General features: G+C 44.1%; 4 protein-coding genes across 5 annotated transcripts in view; 2 read left to right on the top strand and 2 right to left on the bottom strand.

Moving 5' to 3' along the window:
* The window catches only part of LOC125774622 (ETS-like protein pointed), an 86,652-nt gene extending 86,273 nt beyond the window's left edge, over positions 1-379 (bottom strand). Inside the window, exon 1 of one of the 2 annotated variants that reach the window (XM_049444719.1) lies at positions 35-379. The gene's annotated coding sequence lies outside the window, so the exon portion shown is untranslated. The remainder of the gene's footprint in view (positions 1-34) is intronic. The other variant, XM_049444718.1, reaches the window with a different exon arrangement.
* Positions 380-3,955: 3,576 nt separating this feature from the next.
* On the top strand, positions 3,956-4,765 carry LOC125774660 (ATP synthase-coupling factor 6, mitochondrial). Its single transcript, XM_049444798.1, has 3 exons — positions 3,956-4,090; positions 4,269-4,426; positions 4,531-4,765. Exons 2-3 carry the CDS (start codon positions 4,269-4,271, stop codon positions 4,694-4,696), a joined length of 324 nt encoding a protein of 107 aa, XP_049300755.1. The 5' UTR covers positions 3,956-4,090; the 3' UTR covers positions 4,697-4,765.
* Positions 4,757-11,771, bottom strand: LOC125774619 (DNA polymerase epsilon catalytic subunit 1). Its single transcript, XM_049444707.1, has 3 exons — positions 11,661-11,771; positions 11,467-11,590; positions 4,757-11,399 (listed from the first exon to the last, which is right to left on the bottom strand). The coding sequence occupies exons 1-3, from the start codon at positions 11,705-11,707 to the stop codon at positions 4,893-4,895; spliced, it is 6,678 nt and encodes a 2,225-aa protein (XP_049300664.1). The 5' UTR covers positions 11,708-11,771; the 3' UTR covers positions 4,757-4,892.
* LOC125774632 (DNA polymerase epsilon subunit 2) lies at positions 11,731-13,924 on the top strand. Its single transcript, XM_049444741.1, has 3 exons — positions 11,731-12,193; positions 12,276-13,503; positions 13,590-13,924. The coding sequence occupies exons 1-3, from the start codon at positions 11,988-11,990 to the stop codon at positions 13,854-13,856; spliced, it is 1,701 nt and encodes a 566-aa protein (XP_049300698.1). The 5' UTR covers positions 11,731-11,987; the 3' UTR covers positions 13,857-13,924.
* Positions 13,925-15,890: the final 1,966 nt, after the last annotated feature.

Here is a 15,890-nt window from a genome sequence, read left to right as displayed (position 1 = left end):
GCACGAAACGGGCTCTGGCCGAAATACGACTCACTGTTTCACCCACCGCGTCACGATCGAGCGACAGATCGCCTGTACCGCATTAAAATATTAGTTTTCCGTAACCACTTACTTCTCAGCATTCAAATCACATTGATCGTTTTGTCAAACGGTCGTCCGATTTACGGTCGTTTCGATATTCCGCATCCGCGCATATTCAAACTGTACCACACTTCAGCACCACGCGCGAGAACGTTCTCTTGAAACAGACTTGAAAGGAAAATTTGTTGCTCAGCTTGTGATCAGCCGCAATAAACATCAGCAGCGTGTCGGCCACACGCACACCAGCAAACCGGCAAACGATCTTATTTGTAGCGCATTGGCGTCACGCAGACGAACCAAATACACTTCAATTGTGAACCGTTGTGAGCAGTTGTGAGTTTTGTAGATATGGAACCCAACATTGGACCGTAACTGTATATAATTAAAATAGACAAAATTGTACAGGTGTTTATCTTTTGTAACAGATGCTTCGTACAATGTATGTTGTTGGATTGATATTTTGCTACTAATATCGTACATAATTTAAAAGGTTTCATAGCATCAAAATTGATGTTGAACGTGTGCATTACACTACACATTTATGCCGTGTTCGGCGTTTTGCTCACACTGCTGGTCCTGCGTGTAGGCATGTGAAGAGGACAGATTACATACACGCAACAAGCCCCCACTGATAGAAAAAAACGTTTCCAAAGACAGTAATTGCATATGACAGTGCCAACGTATCTCACATATACTGTTGTCTGATCCTCGCTCTTCGGCCCAGTGTATGGGTTGGAAAGACAGGAACAGATGAATGAGCGAAAAAAAGGAACCACATGCAATCGAACCATCCTACACACACACACACCCCAACAAACAGCCGAACGATCGTGCCTTTGTGGGTGTGGAACCTGTCTGGGCATAAGCAGGTAAGGATAGAAGAGCGAACACACTGGACCGGTTGTTGGAAAGTTATGAATGAAAACCCACACACCTCTCCGAACCGCATAAGCAATATTCATTCTGTTTCGTTTGTGCTAGATCAAGGGGGGAGGGATGGCCTGGGAGTGTCTGGGAGAGTCAAGGGTTGTGGTGCGTAAACGCTCTGATCGCGCGTCAGCAAGAAGGTTTAGGAGTGGGGGGGATGGTGTATCGTCCCACTCTAGATGACATAAAAACGCGTGAAGTTTACTCAAGACGATATAGCTAGTCGTTGCATCGAAATTAGTGTAAACAATGATCAAGCAAGTAGAATTGAGGATCGGGGTTTGAGCAATGGTCGAGTACCGTTGGGGTAGAATGCAGGTATAGAGCTGCTAAACGATGCACTAATTTTGTATTGTATAGCAGAAGTATAGCGAATTTACCATACGGTTTATTCGTACTTTGTATCGAAATGTTTTTTTATTTGGAGGATCATGTTTATGAATATTAAGAAAAAATATATGATCAATTCGATATGTGTATATCATCTTGAACAGTAGCCATTCTCCTCTTGGCTTAACGACCTGTAAGGTCAAAGCCGACCATTTCTGGTTTACTAGACTTATATTTTCCACATAGACGGGTAGTCCATCCTCACTACAGGAGGGACGGGTTCAGATGAGATTTTATACCCGGTCCGGTCGTGTGCAACCGGTGCCATTTATCACATACACCACCAGAGCCTGCCTCAAAAATTTGCATTATTAGTATTAATTTATCCATTTATTAGACCGAACCTCGCTTTCGATCATGTTTCAATACTACATTCGAGGTCAGTTGACAGTGTAATCAGCGTAATTACACCTACCGAAGTAACAATTACTGCACTCATTTGGACGAACTCCTGGGAAAAAATATCCGCTGGTAGCGTTTTTCTCGAAATCCTTCGATAACACACAACGGACAGGGGCCCTTCGCGATCGTTGCACACATTTTAAACGTCCTATCAGCTTCGCTCTTCTCCACAACGGATAGGTACATGAAACACAGAACGCTGTATACGATCATGCATATATGTACACCTACACACATGTACGCCTTCGGTGATCGAGTTCTGGCTTGCTGTGGATGCTGTCCTGGTTCCCATCGGTTGTTTTCACTTGCCTGGAGATTTTGATGCCGATGTTTGTTGTCATCTGTTCTTTGGGGTTTACGTTTACTTTGCTTTCCCTTCACTTTGGTATCCCGTTCTTGTCTTCTGGCTTTTGCCTATCTGTTTTCTCCCATCATCGTCCATCTGGTCTCCTTGTAGAATGGTTGGTCTGTATTTATTTTCTTCCTCGCTTTGTTCTTTCCTTTGCCTTTCCACCGAATCGTTGAAGCCTTTTGTACACTCTCGTTTCGTTAGTATGGGTAACAGGCACTGTGTTTCTTTCCATATTCTTGCTGTTCTGCTGCTGCTGCTGAAGCATGAACAGAAGCATAATAAAAATAGATATGGGGATTGAGTGGGACAAGTGCAACCAAAAGCCATCTACTTTCGTTTACTGTACTTTACATTTATGCTATTGCAATACCAACTCATCCGTTGAATGGTAGCAGACAGTACTCGTTTTTTTAAGGGGAGAAATACACACGAGTACAATACATTTGATATTGTTTGCAAACAGGTGTATATGGTTTGAAGATAACCATTAAAATAAGACGAATATCAGACTAGCTCGCGCAGGGTAATTCTCACACCGTATGTCTGGTATCATTCAACGGGTTGTGCTTGTCGCTTGTGATCACTTTGCTCAAAGGATGTGATTCCAACAGCAAGTGCCCAGCCAATTGGCCATCATATATCCATATTTCTTGACGACAAATGCTTCACATAGCTCAAGTTTTATTTGTGTTTATACACACCGCCAAAAATAGTCCGCATGGCAAAGGGTATGGAAAATGCTTATCTACATCACTGTCCAAAACAGCAGTGCAATCAATCTATTGGATAATAGGCATTTTAGATCTCTCTATCCCTTGTTGGCTTAACGACCCTTAAAGCCATGCCGGGTCATTTCTGATTTATTTTACCACGTAGCTGGATAGTCAGTCCTTGCTGCGGGGATACCAGATGGGTTCAGAAGGGATACGATACCTGATCCTGTCGTGTGAAAGCGGCGCCGTGCTACCGCTCCAAGCTATATAAGATCATGCATGGCAAATAATAGTTTTTTAGATTAATGTTTGCTACATTATCGGAGTGTCTAGTCCTTGCTGTTCTGTCTGCTGAGATGTGAAGCAATGCACAACCTTCGGTGTATTGGACCGTACGCCGAGGCACAAGATTAGGGAACCGTATTAATCATCTGGTTTTGTCCTGGATAGTTCATCCTGCGCATTGTGGAACGGTCGAGATGGGAAGTGATACTGAATCTTTCGGATGAAGATTGGCGCTTATTCAATGAACGTCCCAAGCTTGTTCTAGCAGTTGTTTAGTTACAAAAAAAACCTTACTATGAATTATTACTATGAAAACCCTAGAAACTTTTGTTTATTACAGCCCAAAACACAAAGACAAATGCATTTGTGGCTCATCTCATGATATAATCATGGTTACCATATTTTCTCACGTATATTACAACCCTTGCATAAGACAACCCCAGATTTTCTGGCTCAAATCTGGAAAGCAAACAAAATGAAATAGAACGAAATGTCCATGTATAACACCAACCGATTTTTTTTTATCAAAAACGCGAATACAAAAGGTGATGTTATACACGCAACGATACGGATATTTTGTACTTTTTTTTGTCAATCTCTCTGCTGTATATAAGAAACACATAATCATGTATAATTGCTATCATTAATTATTGTGCCATTCATTGAAATAGCAAATGAAGAAACAATAAAACATATGCATTTCCATAGAAAAAGAGTAAAATTTCGACGATCAAAAACAAAAAACATTGCGAGACACCCTGTGTGATTTCGCAAAGTGTCAAAGTGTACTGTATAAACTTGAAGACTCAATATGACAACAACTGTCAAATATCGGCCGACTGTCAACAGGATTTTGCTAAAGGATTTCTGGACATCGCAAAATCTTCTCGCATCTGTAGCCGGAACGATTTCGACGTTTTCGTGAAAAAACTACCCGAAAGTAAGTATTGGTATGCATTTATATGCACATTCCAGTAAGATAATACACGAAGCGCCGTTAGATCTGCAACATACGTACGAATATTCGCTGGATGAACAGTTCCGGCCGATTCCAAGTTACATAACGTGAGATTAGAGGTTACTGTTGTTCTGAACTTGTTTTTTTTTGCTACCAACAGATGCTGACCAACCAGATCCTGTCCGCTGCCCGGGTCATGGGACTGCAGGCTCGCCGTAACTATGGTATCTCTGCTGTACTGATGGCGAAGGCTAGCGATCCAATTCAGCAGCTCTTCGTAAATAAGTTGCGTGAATATGCACAGAAGAGCCAGAGCGCGTAAGTTGAACAATTCCGAAATATGCTAGTCATAACTTTGTTTTAAACGCGCAAATTTCGATTAGTGCACGTATTCATGTTATCGACTTTTAACACTCTTTCAGCGGTGGCAAGCTTGTTGATGCTACGCCGGAAATCGAACGTGAATTGAAGCAAGAGATGGAGAAGCTGGCCAAGCAGTACGGCGGTGCGCAAGGCGAAGATATGACTACGTTCCCTGCGTTCAAGTTCGAGGAACCTAAGATCGATCCAATTAACGCTAGTGCTTAAATTATGTCGGGTCATCTAAGAGTATAGGAACTAAAACTGCTGCTACTACCGAAACAGATGTAAAAAGTATTGAAATTGTGTAGCTATTTATTTGGCTAAGAAAAGAAATGGTATCTAAAACTCGAACCTCGCACATCGAAAGCAAAAATCCATCGTAACACGAAGAACGTTTTGTGCACTTCAGTACAGTACCGGCTTACGTTTGCAGTATATGCTGAACGGTTTCCTCAAGTATACGCATGCGATAGTCCTTAGCAAGCGTGTGGAACGTCTGAAGCAAGCGTCGTATCTCAGCCGTAGAAATCAGGTTTTCAAAGTTTCCAGTACAGGTACAGTACTGCGAGAGGTTTTCGCGCTTGATTTGTTTGCACTTGATGCACCGCAGATCTTGCAAGGTGTAGGACATGAGCTTCCGTTGAACCACGTCGAGGAGCCGCATTTCAATTTCGACGTTATCGTAGTCCACGTTGCACTGAGCACACAGCCATACTGGTAAGTCCCCGTCTTTCAATGCTCGATGAGTGTCTTTGCAGAGATCCAAATCCCGGCAATGGTTGCACGCTTGGCAGATGACCTCGGTGAGAACGAATGATTTTATCGACTCTTTCCATGAAGCCATGTCACTAAAGTCTCCCACTCCGACAAGCAGTAACATATTCCGACGCATCGTCGTCAGCTGCTCCTCCGTATCCTTGCAAGCAGCTAAAGCTTTAGTAATAGCCTTGATAAACTCCAATGCTGGTCCGTTCGCGCCACGTGCATACCCGTCATGCATTTTCTGCACCATTCCATAAGCAGTGCAGGCCAACTTTTTTAATGCCATTTCAGGGGAGACTCCTTCGGCCATAGTTTGTAGGAAGGACACAACAAAACTTTCAAAATTGGCACGGCATCGTCTCTCCTCCGGAAGCTGCTCGGAGATGCTCCAATTCATTTCGAGTGATAGCTCCTCCTCTTCTGATTCTTCTTGCGATGTTAATGTACCCATTTCTTCCGAAGCAATCACATCTTTCGGTAGATTTCCTCTCACTCCACCGTAGTTCGTGGGATCAATCCACAGCAAAAATTCCCACGCTTGATGGAAGGATAACGAAACGCTGTGAAACATCTCGCGATTGCGAATGTTTTGCACCACAAAATCCGTATAGCTAACGGCATCGGCAACGGTGCGCTTGCCGGTATCAATTACGATGCGATTGAAATCCGCGTATATTATCTCTGCTTTCATGCGTCGAAATTCGGCCACAATTTGTAGAAAAAGCTTCCGCATAAGTGTGTTGAGTGCGCGTCTTAATGCGGGATCGTACAGAAGGGCACGGCTCGAACGTACCCAGCGATAGAAATGAATGATTTGGAAGTCGGAAAACACATTACGATTGATGGATACTTCACGCAACCATGCATTTACCATCATTCGCATTACGCGAAATGCTTGGCTGCAGAGGGCTGTCTCGTCGTAGTTAGAAAGTTGTTGGCCATTCGGTCCACTGGTGATCATGTCTTCTAACGATGCCTGAGGCATAACATCGAAGGTGATTGCAGACGAAGTGCCCTCTAGCTCCTGCACTTTGCTTGCCTGGAGTAGTGCGGACACGGCCAAGCTTTCAACGGTTAGTTCAACACAAACGGAACGATAAAGACCCATGCGATTTTGTACGACCGAAATGCTATCTTCAAACTCGGCCAGCAAGCGACTGTCATCCGCTTCGCGTCCACCAAGATCTGGACGTGCTCCAGAAGAGCACCAAAGCACAAAATTATGACGTTGTAGAAGCCTCGCGTAAAACAAATCTGCCCCGAAGAGAACCGTGTCTGGAGGCATGTTACCCAATGGCAGCTGGAAATAGAGGCACTGCTCAAGCATCATTTGAAGCACCCGGTTTAGATTAAGGAAATGTCTTATCATGGAACGAGCACCGTGGCGTTGCCAATCGAGTCCCGAAAGAAGAGCCGCATCGTCTGCAATGTGAATAGAAACCTCAGGAAACTCTAAGCATATGGGCAAATGTTGATTTAACTTGTGCAGTCCAAGAGCTGTCTGGAGACATAATAACGTTGGGCCACGTTTTTCGTCACGATATGCGGTCAGCGCGCGCGTAATACGCTGGTATACTTGTTTAGCATCAATTTCCATAAATACTTCGTATGTCATGTCCGGCGGTGGAAGCATTTCTTCTCTATTTTTACCACCGGCAGTAAGCAGGGCAATCCGTTCAGAGGTGTAAAGATTCTTTACAGTTGGCAATTGATTTGTGCGTACCGTATCCAGAACAATTACAAGCGCTTTCTTGTTGGCTGGCGAGAATAGACCCCACATTTCCCGTTTTCCTGTCGGAGATACATGCTGGTAAATGAATATCTTTCGCAAATTCACGCCACTATTCGTCGAACTTTTTAAGTACGCAGTAGAGGAAATGGGACGCATTTCGAGTTGTTGTATATTGAACGAATCGAGATCTTTCGTTGCCAATGCTGCCAATGTTCTTGCTTCTGATCGTTGAACCGCGCATACGCAGCCTAATTCCATGAGAGCACGAAACTCCAATGTCATTTGTGTTTCGTAAATACCCTCAATATCAGGTGTGGCAAGATCAGCGAGCAAACCGAGACGATTATCGCGAAATATCTGCTCCGGAACCACATACTGGTAAAGATGATAAACCGGTCGTGCACGAGGCAACACACGGTGCACCTTTTTCCACATCGATTTGGAACCGGTCGCTGTTCCATCGTTCTCAGGAGGAGCCGGGGTACGTTGGTTGACGTAAAAGATTCGAGGAACCGAGAGGCGTATTTTGTGTAACTCCTCGCCTACCATAGCCCAAACGGTAAAGCTGCCCAGGTCGTCTACCGGTAAAATCTGTATAATCTGCCAGCTTTGTTCAATCAATGAGCGTTGCGTTTTGCGCAGGAAGCCGCCTAAAGTTACAGCTCGAGTTGGTGCCGCTATACTGACACTACCTGAATCAGCAGCAGTGCGAATACGTTTACTGTTACGAACATCCCGATGGTGACAATCGCGTTGTGATATTTGCCAGCGCCATTTGCGCTTGTGAAATTGTAACCATTCAACCAACGCTGCCCTGTCCGTACCAGGTGATGGAGGATCTCCCAAAGCTTCACGCCAGGTTTTCGGAACCGTTTGTACCGCTTCATTATCTGGACGCTCTCCAGAATCTTCAGAACCTTCGCGACGACGTTTGTGAGCTACGGGAACACCCGGCAAGGTTCCTTTGGTTTGTTTGTTAACTAAATCTTCCACGTCGGTAAGCTCGTTGTTGCCGGTCGCTGCTGGTTTTGGTGGTGCTACGCTAAACATTTCACTTATGCGCCGTTGCTTTAAGGTATCATTTTTTTCCAACATTTTCTTATGCAACCATTCTGGATGCTGTACACGTGGAACTGGATTGTTCAAACCCTGTAATGCAGCCGGAATGGTAATGATTTTTTGAATCGTTCCTCCCAAACGTTCGATGTAATAGTTCCAATCAAGTACATCCCGAATGTCTGCATCGCCCATTGTATTGTCCTTTAACCAGCGTCGCAAATAGTGTCGCCGTACACTTATTTCCGATTGAAATATTGCCAGCGGTATGGCTCTCTCTGTGACGGGGGCTCCTTCTGGTTTGCGAGAAATGATAAACTTACACGCCAGACCAGCATCCTTTACCATCTGATCTCCCAAAAACTCGGCCAACCGTTTCGCCGTTGAGATGGAAGTTGATTTCTGTTCCCCATAGTCTTCTAGCTTCCGTGACATTGACCGATTCTCTGCAATCAGTTCGAAGAGTTCACTGTCCGGCATGTTATGCCCTTTGCTGTATAATACATCCAGCCAGTAGTCAGCGATTTTCGCCACAGAAGCGTAACATTGCTCCAGGGTAGATCCTTGCAGAAACGCTTCGAAAACTGATGATTGAAATATTTTAATCAGCTGTAGCTCTCCTCGTCGCTTCACCTCAAAGCCCTTCAACTCCGCCAACGACCCATCGAAGTTGAATACTGCATAGCGTTTCTTCAGCTTTTTACCTTCCTCTTTGGCCGCTGGTAGCACCATTGCTAAGTATGGTCCATCAACCTCGAAGAAGATCGAGTTTTCTGAACGAACGGAATATTCGGCCCCTTTGCCATCGGCGGAATTTGGGCGGTCCAGCACATGATACTGCTCATTGGTAAAGTGATCCTTTACCATAGTATTTAAAACGGCGTTTGGGTAGGAAACGTTGAGAGTTTTCTTTTTCTGGTGGTTTGTTCGGAACGTAAACTCTTGAGGAAATGATGCCGGCAAAATGCACCATATACCGTCGGTGTCCAGCTCAAGTGGTCTTCCAACGCGTTCGATAATTTCTCTCGCTTTTGTGATAATGTTCGAGCCTGTCAGACAGACAATTCCCGCCATTGGCATACTATGCCATCGAGCGCCCTTGCGCATTACATATCCATAGAACGAATTAAGGATGCATTTGTGTGCAAGTTGCAGTGAGTCGTACAGCACTTCACGTCCTTTAGCGGCCTTTATTTCACCTGCATCGCCACTCTTCACCGCTGCCGTTACGGCTGCTTTAGCAACCTTCGTTAACGCTTTATACTCATAACGCCGATCGCGGAACGCTCGTACTGTATCGACGTAAAAACTGTTCTCCTTCTGGCAGATGGTAGAGGTTCGCGTTTCCAAACGCGTCACTTTTGTTTTCTTGTACGCCTTTCGACAGTAATCTGACAGCCTTTTTTTCTCGTAATTTGCCTGATCCTCTCGTGATAGTTCGTGAAATGCACGCTGTGGACCGCCGGGGAAAAGTGGTGGAAATTTTTCCGTCTCTAGCTGCTGTTGAATGCGCTGGAATTCGTTGCGGCTCGCTGGTAGCATTTCACCACGCCACAACCATTCCATGTCTCGTTTGCATCGGGCACCCGGTTTATTATAATCGCATGCTGCACAATCCGCGTCGCTCACCATGGACGACGGTTGAAGACGATTTGTAAGGATAATGTTCGGGTACATAGCTCCGACATCGAGATGGTAAATAACTGGCTGCTCTAGGCGCGTTGGGATATCGTGTAACTGTTGGAGCGCCGATAATATTTCTGACTTAATTTCTTCAAAGTTTATCACGTCCGTTATTGGAACGCCTTCTTCAACGACAATTGCGTGCTCCAGTACCTTTTCAACGTTCCCTTGCAATTGTTTGATCATATCAGGATCGAGTCGAAAACGAGTGCTAATGTCAGCTCGAAACACACCCGATTCGAGTGCTTCCACGTGTCCTCCGACATACGTTTCTGAGTCCAGTACATGCCCATCATCTGAAAGTTTGTTCAACTCAGAGATTTGCTTGTTGGGGAACACGATGTTCACCTTGAATGCTTCTTTCATAAGTAACGATTCGCACAGCGTTCCGGAGCCTTTACGCAGGATTTCATCAGGTTCCATCGGAATAATCGTTGCCAACGCAAAGATGAACGGATGAACGTATTTCATGTACAGATAGTATGTTGCCACCGCATCTGAAACAGAATAGTTTGCCAATACCTGCGGTTGTTCCACCGCCATACGACACATTTCTTCAGGATCCAACTCGACGGGATCGTAGCGAAGTTTACTCTTAGCGACCGCTTTCAGTCCTTGCGATCCGACGGGTAGATATGAATCACGTTTCACCCAGCATAAACAATCCAGATGCATCGCAGGCCGACACAAATAATTACCGTCACGGCCGTTTACCTTTGAAAATCCTATCTCTCGTCGCATGTCCAAGTCGTACACAGCTGCCCGCGTTTCGACGAACGGCCAATCGAAAAAGTCACCATTATACGTTACGAAAATGTGCGGTTTAACCTCCAGAATATGATCGAAGAATTTCTGCAGCAGTCCAAGCTCGTTAGGTTCGTTGAAAACAATAAAGTTGCCTTCGAACTCTGGCTTTGGTGTATATTCGAAATCGTTTACATCACCACTGATGATTTCGCGGTTGGTTATCAAGTATCCTTGTCCATCTATCATGTAGGAAATCATCATGACTTGATCTGTTTGCGCATCGGGGAACTTAAGCGGCAGCTTGGTTGTTTCGATATCGAACGCTAATATGACCGGTTCCGGACGATCAAGAATGTCCGGTCGAGGCGTGATAACCGGTGGCTCATCTCCACCACGGCACCGGACTGTATACCAAGTGCCACAAAATATATTCAAATCAATGGATACGCGAACGTGGTACGGTACGTCATGTTCACGCATATCAACAATATGGTCGTAGAAATCCACATTCTGATTCGGTGTGCTCCCTTCGCCTTCATCAGTACCATCGAAGCGAATTGCCGTCGATAAAGACGTGCTTAACATTTGCATGTAATAAGTATTGGCCTTTGCACGCTCACGATTCTTGCGCACCGCGCTGTTCAGGTCACGCTTAACCTTATTCATTTGTGTCGTGTTGGGAAAGCTCAATTTTAACAAATTCTGCTTCAAACCGCTGAGATGATTCGGTAAATCAAGATCTTCCTTTTGAATGTGTTCAATGCCTAGCAACTGACCGGAATACTTTTTACCTAGAAACTTGGCCACTTCCAACGAGGTTCCATCGTTCGTAATCAGCAGAAGATAGGGAGCGTAAATCACGGTCGTTTTATACCGAGTTCCGTCCATTTGTAAGAAGTACATATCTAATGCGGCTACCAGTCGGCGGTCCTCGTTCAAAATTTCCGTCTGCAAAGGACATGTGTGAAAGGGTTTATGAGAATGGGGCTTTATAAAACACCTTTTGCATGATTACCGAGTGTATGTTGATGAGGTAGCCTGTGCGTTCTTGTGTGTCTTTGACCCGTTCGAACCCATACTTGAGATCGATTTGATCGTTCTCTCGTGATTGTCGATAACCGATCTCGTTGGTATCATCGCTGAGGGATATCATCGGGAATATATCACAAACACGGTTATTTCGAACGTTTCTTACTTTAATTTTCTTACCCGTCCGCCTTTTCGGCATTGTATTTTCCGGTGTTTGTAGAGAACATTTTCACAAACGTTAAATCGCTGTGTGCAATTTCCAAAACAACACCGTTCCAAGCCGTAAATGACAGTCACATTTGCGCGCCAAACGGCAGATGGTTGTGTCAATGTGACTTTTCTGTAGAATATCCACAACGAACTGCCAAAATAGATTCGGATAATTTTATGAGTTATCTACGACTGACTGTGTATAAGAAATTGAAATGAGCAATTCCATAAGTTTATTTTTTCTGTATGATATCTCAAACAAAACCCGTACATTGAACAAATTATACTTGTTTGACAATGTTCGATAGCATTATGACAGCAAATCAGAAATTGTTGTCAAACCTTGTGTATAACCAGCAGAACATCAAGGCGCGCAAATTCTCGCTTGACAGCGGAGTGGAATACATTTTCTTAAAAATAACAACACACAACATGAGCGAAGTATCTCGATTAAAATCGCAAATAACTACTCGTTTCTCTCTCGGAGGGTTCCAGATCAGAAGGTAAGCTTCGTGTTAGTTAATTTTGTGTCGTTTCACATTGAGAATCGGCTGAAAATATAGATCATATTGTTTTGTTTTTCAGTGAAGCAAGCACATTCCTAGCCCAACAACTACAGCCGCTTGATGAGACGGAACGTAAGAAATGGATTACGAATGTGGCAAATCATGTGCAAGGCCAGTGTTTGGGCCTTCCTGTAGTTGAAAAGCAACATATAGAACTGGCTATTAAGGAAGCAAACAATACGGGCTTAGAAGATACGGAGACGATATTTAGGGTCATCAGTGCATTCGATGTGCCTTCGTTCGTGTACTGTGAGGAGAAAAAGAAATTTCTTCCAGACACGTGTAAGAAAAGTTTACTGGCGGTTCCGGATGCAAAGTCACACTACATTCGCGAACGCTATTGGCTGCTGTGGCAAAAGACATGTCGCCACGAAACGTTTTCCCGATGGATGGCACCAGGTACGGATGAGATGGGGAAGAAGAATAGATTGACACTGCGTAAAGTGGAAAATATTCTTTCAACGTCTATGATGAAGGACGTCGTGCTTTTGGGACTGTTGACGCAGCTCACGGAAGGTCGCTATTATCTGGAAGATCCTACAGGGTCCGTGCCGATTGATATCAACACGGCTAACTTCTCGTCCGGTTTGTTTTGTGAGGGAAGTTTTCTGCTTGCACATGGCAAATATTGCGACGGTATTTTGAAGGTGGATGAGGTTGGATTCCCGTTTCCTGAGCTTGGCGTGAATAGTAGAGCCTTTTTTGGATCCGTTAACAGTTGGGGAGGACCTTCGAAAACGCTTTTGAAGCACTCTCGAAATTTGGCTGAGCTGGAGAAGGCTAATGTTGAGCACAGTATAGTATTTTTATCGGATTGTTGGTTGGACAATCCGGTGGTAATGGACAAACTGAATCACTTGTTCAGAGGGTACGACGAATTTCCTCCCGTCGCTATAGTTTTAATGGGACCGTTCGCAAAAGCGAACGAGAATGTGTACTCGTTGAAAAACCTTTTCCTAAAGCTCGGTGAAATGTTGTCGGAGTGTGAGAAGCTCATTTCACAAACGGATTTAGTTATAGTGCCATCCATCGATGATCCTGCTGCGGCGAATATTTTACCCCGGCCGCCAATACCATATGCATTAACAGAGGAATTAAAAAAACGATTCCCTAGAACCATTTTAACAACAAATCCCTGTCGCTTGCAATACTGTACGCAACAAATCGTAGTGTGTCGCGCCGATTTAGTTACCAAGCTGTGTCGCAATACTATACATTTTCCCAAAGAAGGGCTGTTGGAGGAGCATGTGAGTAAATGGAAAATGAATGTTACAAATATTTCACTAAAACTTTTTGATCATGTTTTGCATAAACATTTTGTTGTTTGTTGCAGTTTGCTCGGACGATTATACATCAAAGTACCATAGCGCCGCTTACTCCCATTGCATTCCCAACTCACTGGAACTACGACGCAGCACTGTCTCTTTATCCGTTGCCGGATCTAATCGTTATCGGCGATCCATGTCAAGGGTTTCACACCACCGAGCAAGACTGTACGGTGATGAACGTAGGTTCCTTTCCAAAATCGAAGTTTGCATTTAAAGTGTACTATCCTTCCAGTAAAACGGTTGAAGACTCACAAATACCGGATGAAGAGTAAGCGTAGGGTAGTTTTCTTAAATAATGTTGTCTAATGAAAATATATTTAAACCATTTTAGAACCTTCGATATTTGTGTTTCGTGTTTGAAATAGACACCATACGCATTTAAAATTACACTTTGAAACTCTTTTCAAACAGACAGATAATTGATAAAGCAGAACAATAATTAGAAGTAGAACATTTTAAATGCGTAATAACCATATAGCGAGCCGTTGTGTAACACTGACGAAAGAAAAGTGAACATTTATTCAATGTCCAGGAACAGTTCAGTGGAACTTGCAGATTTCCCAAACAAAAAATTAACCAATAATCAAATCTTGGAAACGATAGTGCGTAGTTCATGGATTTCGGATATAGTTCACGTGTTCCCTTGTTTGTGGTTAATACGCGCCTGCTTTATTCCTTTTCCTATTGGATCGATCTACCATGGATCGACGGATCGATTGCTAGGTTATCGTGTTCCGAATATACGCACAATGCTCTCTGCATGGCGCGAACATAATCGATGTCGCGTAAAGTAAACGGAAGACCTTAGGAACCATACGTACCGCTTTGTATATTCTAAGGCCTCATACGTTAAGTGTTCCACTAAACCATTTTGTAATTCTGATCAAGATTATCGGACTTGTAAGATCGACAATAAGCTCTGTTGAATCTTTTGGCTTAACGATCTCTAAGGTCATGCCGGCCATTTATGGATTACTAGGCTTATTTTTCCACGTAGCCGGATAGTTAGTCCTTGCTACGGGGGCCAAGCTTCGAGTTCTTGGTCTTCTGGGTCAAACACTGAACTAGATACGTTCCTACCTAACCGCTCGTATCGTGTGAAGATAGGTGAACACACTTCCACACGCATGAACGCCTCTTTAGGAGTACCGCTAGAGAGCAACTTTTGTCCGCTTCTCTTCGTGATCTTCCTGAACGACGTCAGACATGTGCTTCCACCTGATAGACAAGTGCTATACGCGTATGAAGCGAAATTGTACCTTCCGATACGCAGCCAGGAAGATCAGCTGCATCTTCAGAATGCCCTGAGCGTGTTCCAGTCCTTGTGCTGTACGAATGGTTTGTAGATATGCGTCGAGAAGTGTGTAGTTCGTTCTCCTCATTTGCTAGTAAACATCACTGCCATTGTCAGGGATCTAGAAGGATCTGAGTTTCCACTAGCAGCTTGAGCACGTCGTCACAAAAGGCAATCAGCTAGTTGGCATCCTGAAAAGGCATGCGCGCGATGTAACTGAGCCGATGGTCGTTAAGATGCTGTACTGTTCTTTAGTGCGTGGAATACGCCCACATCTGCACGTTCGCTGGCGCGCCTAGAGTTCATAGGTTTGCGCTGCGTTGCTGAAGCTTGCAGGCTGACTATAATGGACTGTGTTATTTGGGCTGGAGTCGCTGAAACAGCGGAATTGTAACGCGCAAATACTTTTCGTCGCAGGGCTACTTAACAACCGTATCGGCTCGCCGGCGCTGATTTCTGCAATTGACATTGACGTCACGACATGATCGCTACGTGGTAGATCACTACTTGACGCATGGGATTCCTTTTGGCGCCTCTGATCCGTTCCTCGTCATGTACCGTGAATTCAACGCCGTTTGTTATCGTTTTCAACTGTATTCCTTAACCATGACTGTATATGTGTATTGCGGCTCATAGCTTGTTCAATAAATAACTGTAAATGTTAATTGTAAACGTAAAATGTTGAAACAAACGCTTCAACGGAGCCACTTTTGGTCGCGGAGCCATTTATTGAAAGAAAAATACAAACGTATAGAATGATCCGGATGCCATTAGATACCTGGTTCTGTCGTGTGGAATTGGTGGCGTTTATCACATACAACACCGGACCGTCCTCAACATCATATACAACGCCTAAGCAATTTTGCACACGATAATATCTTAACATCACAGTGTTTTGAGTTAGTTTTCGTGGTCGTTGATCTATGCTTTTCATTCAATGAGCAAGAGATTCAAGATTAAAATTATGACTGGTGGAAATTTAAAAAGATATATGGCCTTGCCGTCCTAGCTG

This window comes from Anopheles funestus, chromosome 2RL (assembly GCF_943734845.2).
Source record: "Anopheles funestus chromosome 2RL, idAnoFuneDA-416_04, whole genome shotgun sequence".
Classification (NCBI taxonomy): domain Eukaryota; kingdom Metazoa; phylum Arthropoda; class Insecta; order Diptera; family Culicidae; genus Anopheles; species Anopheles funestus.
The sequence above is the reverse complement of the archived record's forward strand: the minus strand, read 5'-3'. Positions and strand labels throughout refer to the sequence as shown.

Bases quoted from the DNA above. Each gene is read 5' to 3' on its own strand.
- LOC125774660 (XM_049444798.1), top strand. From the start codon at position 4,269: ATGCTGACCAACCAGATCCTGTCCGCTGCCCGGGTCATGGGACTGCAG. The intron at 4,427-4,530 runs GTAAGTTGAACA...ACACTCTTTCAG, and splicing joins GCACAGAAGAGCCAGAGCGC to CGGTGGCAAGCTTGTTGATG.
- LOC125774619 (XM_049444707.1), bottom strand. From the start codon at position 11,707: ATGTTCTCTACAAACACCGGAAAATACAATGCCGAAAAGGCGGACGG. The intron at 11,591-11,660 runs GTAAGAAAATTA...GATATCCCTCAG, and splicing joins AATGCCGAAAAGGCGGACGG to CGATGATACCAACGAGATCG. The intron at 11,400-11,466 runs GTAATCATGCAA...TGTCCTTTGCAG, and splicing joins ACCTCATCAACATACACTCG to ACGGAAATTTTGAACGAGGA.
- LOC125774632 (XM_049444741.1), top strand. From the start codon at position 11,988: ATGTTCGATAGCATTATGACAGCAAATCAGAAATTGTTGTCAAACCTT. The intron at 12,194-12,275 runs GTAAGCTTCGTG...TTTGTTTTTCAG, and splicing joins GGAGGGTTCCAGATCAGAAG to TGAAGCAAGCACATTCCTAG. The intron at 13,504-13,589 runs GTGAGTAAATGG...TGTTTGTTGCAG, and splicing joins AAGGGCTGTTGGAGGAGCAT to TTTGCTCGGACGATTATACA.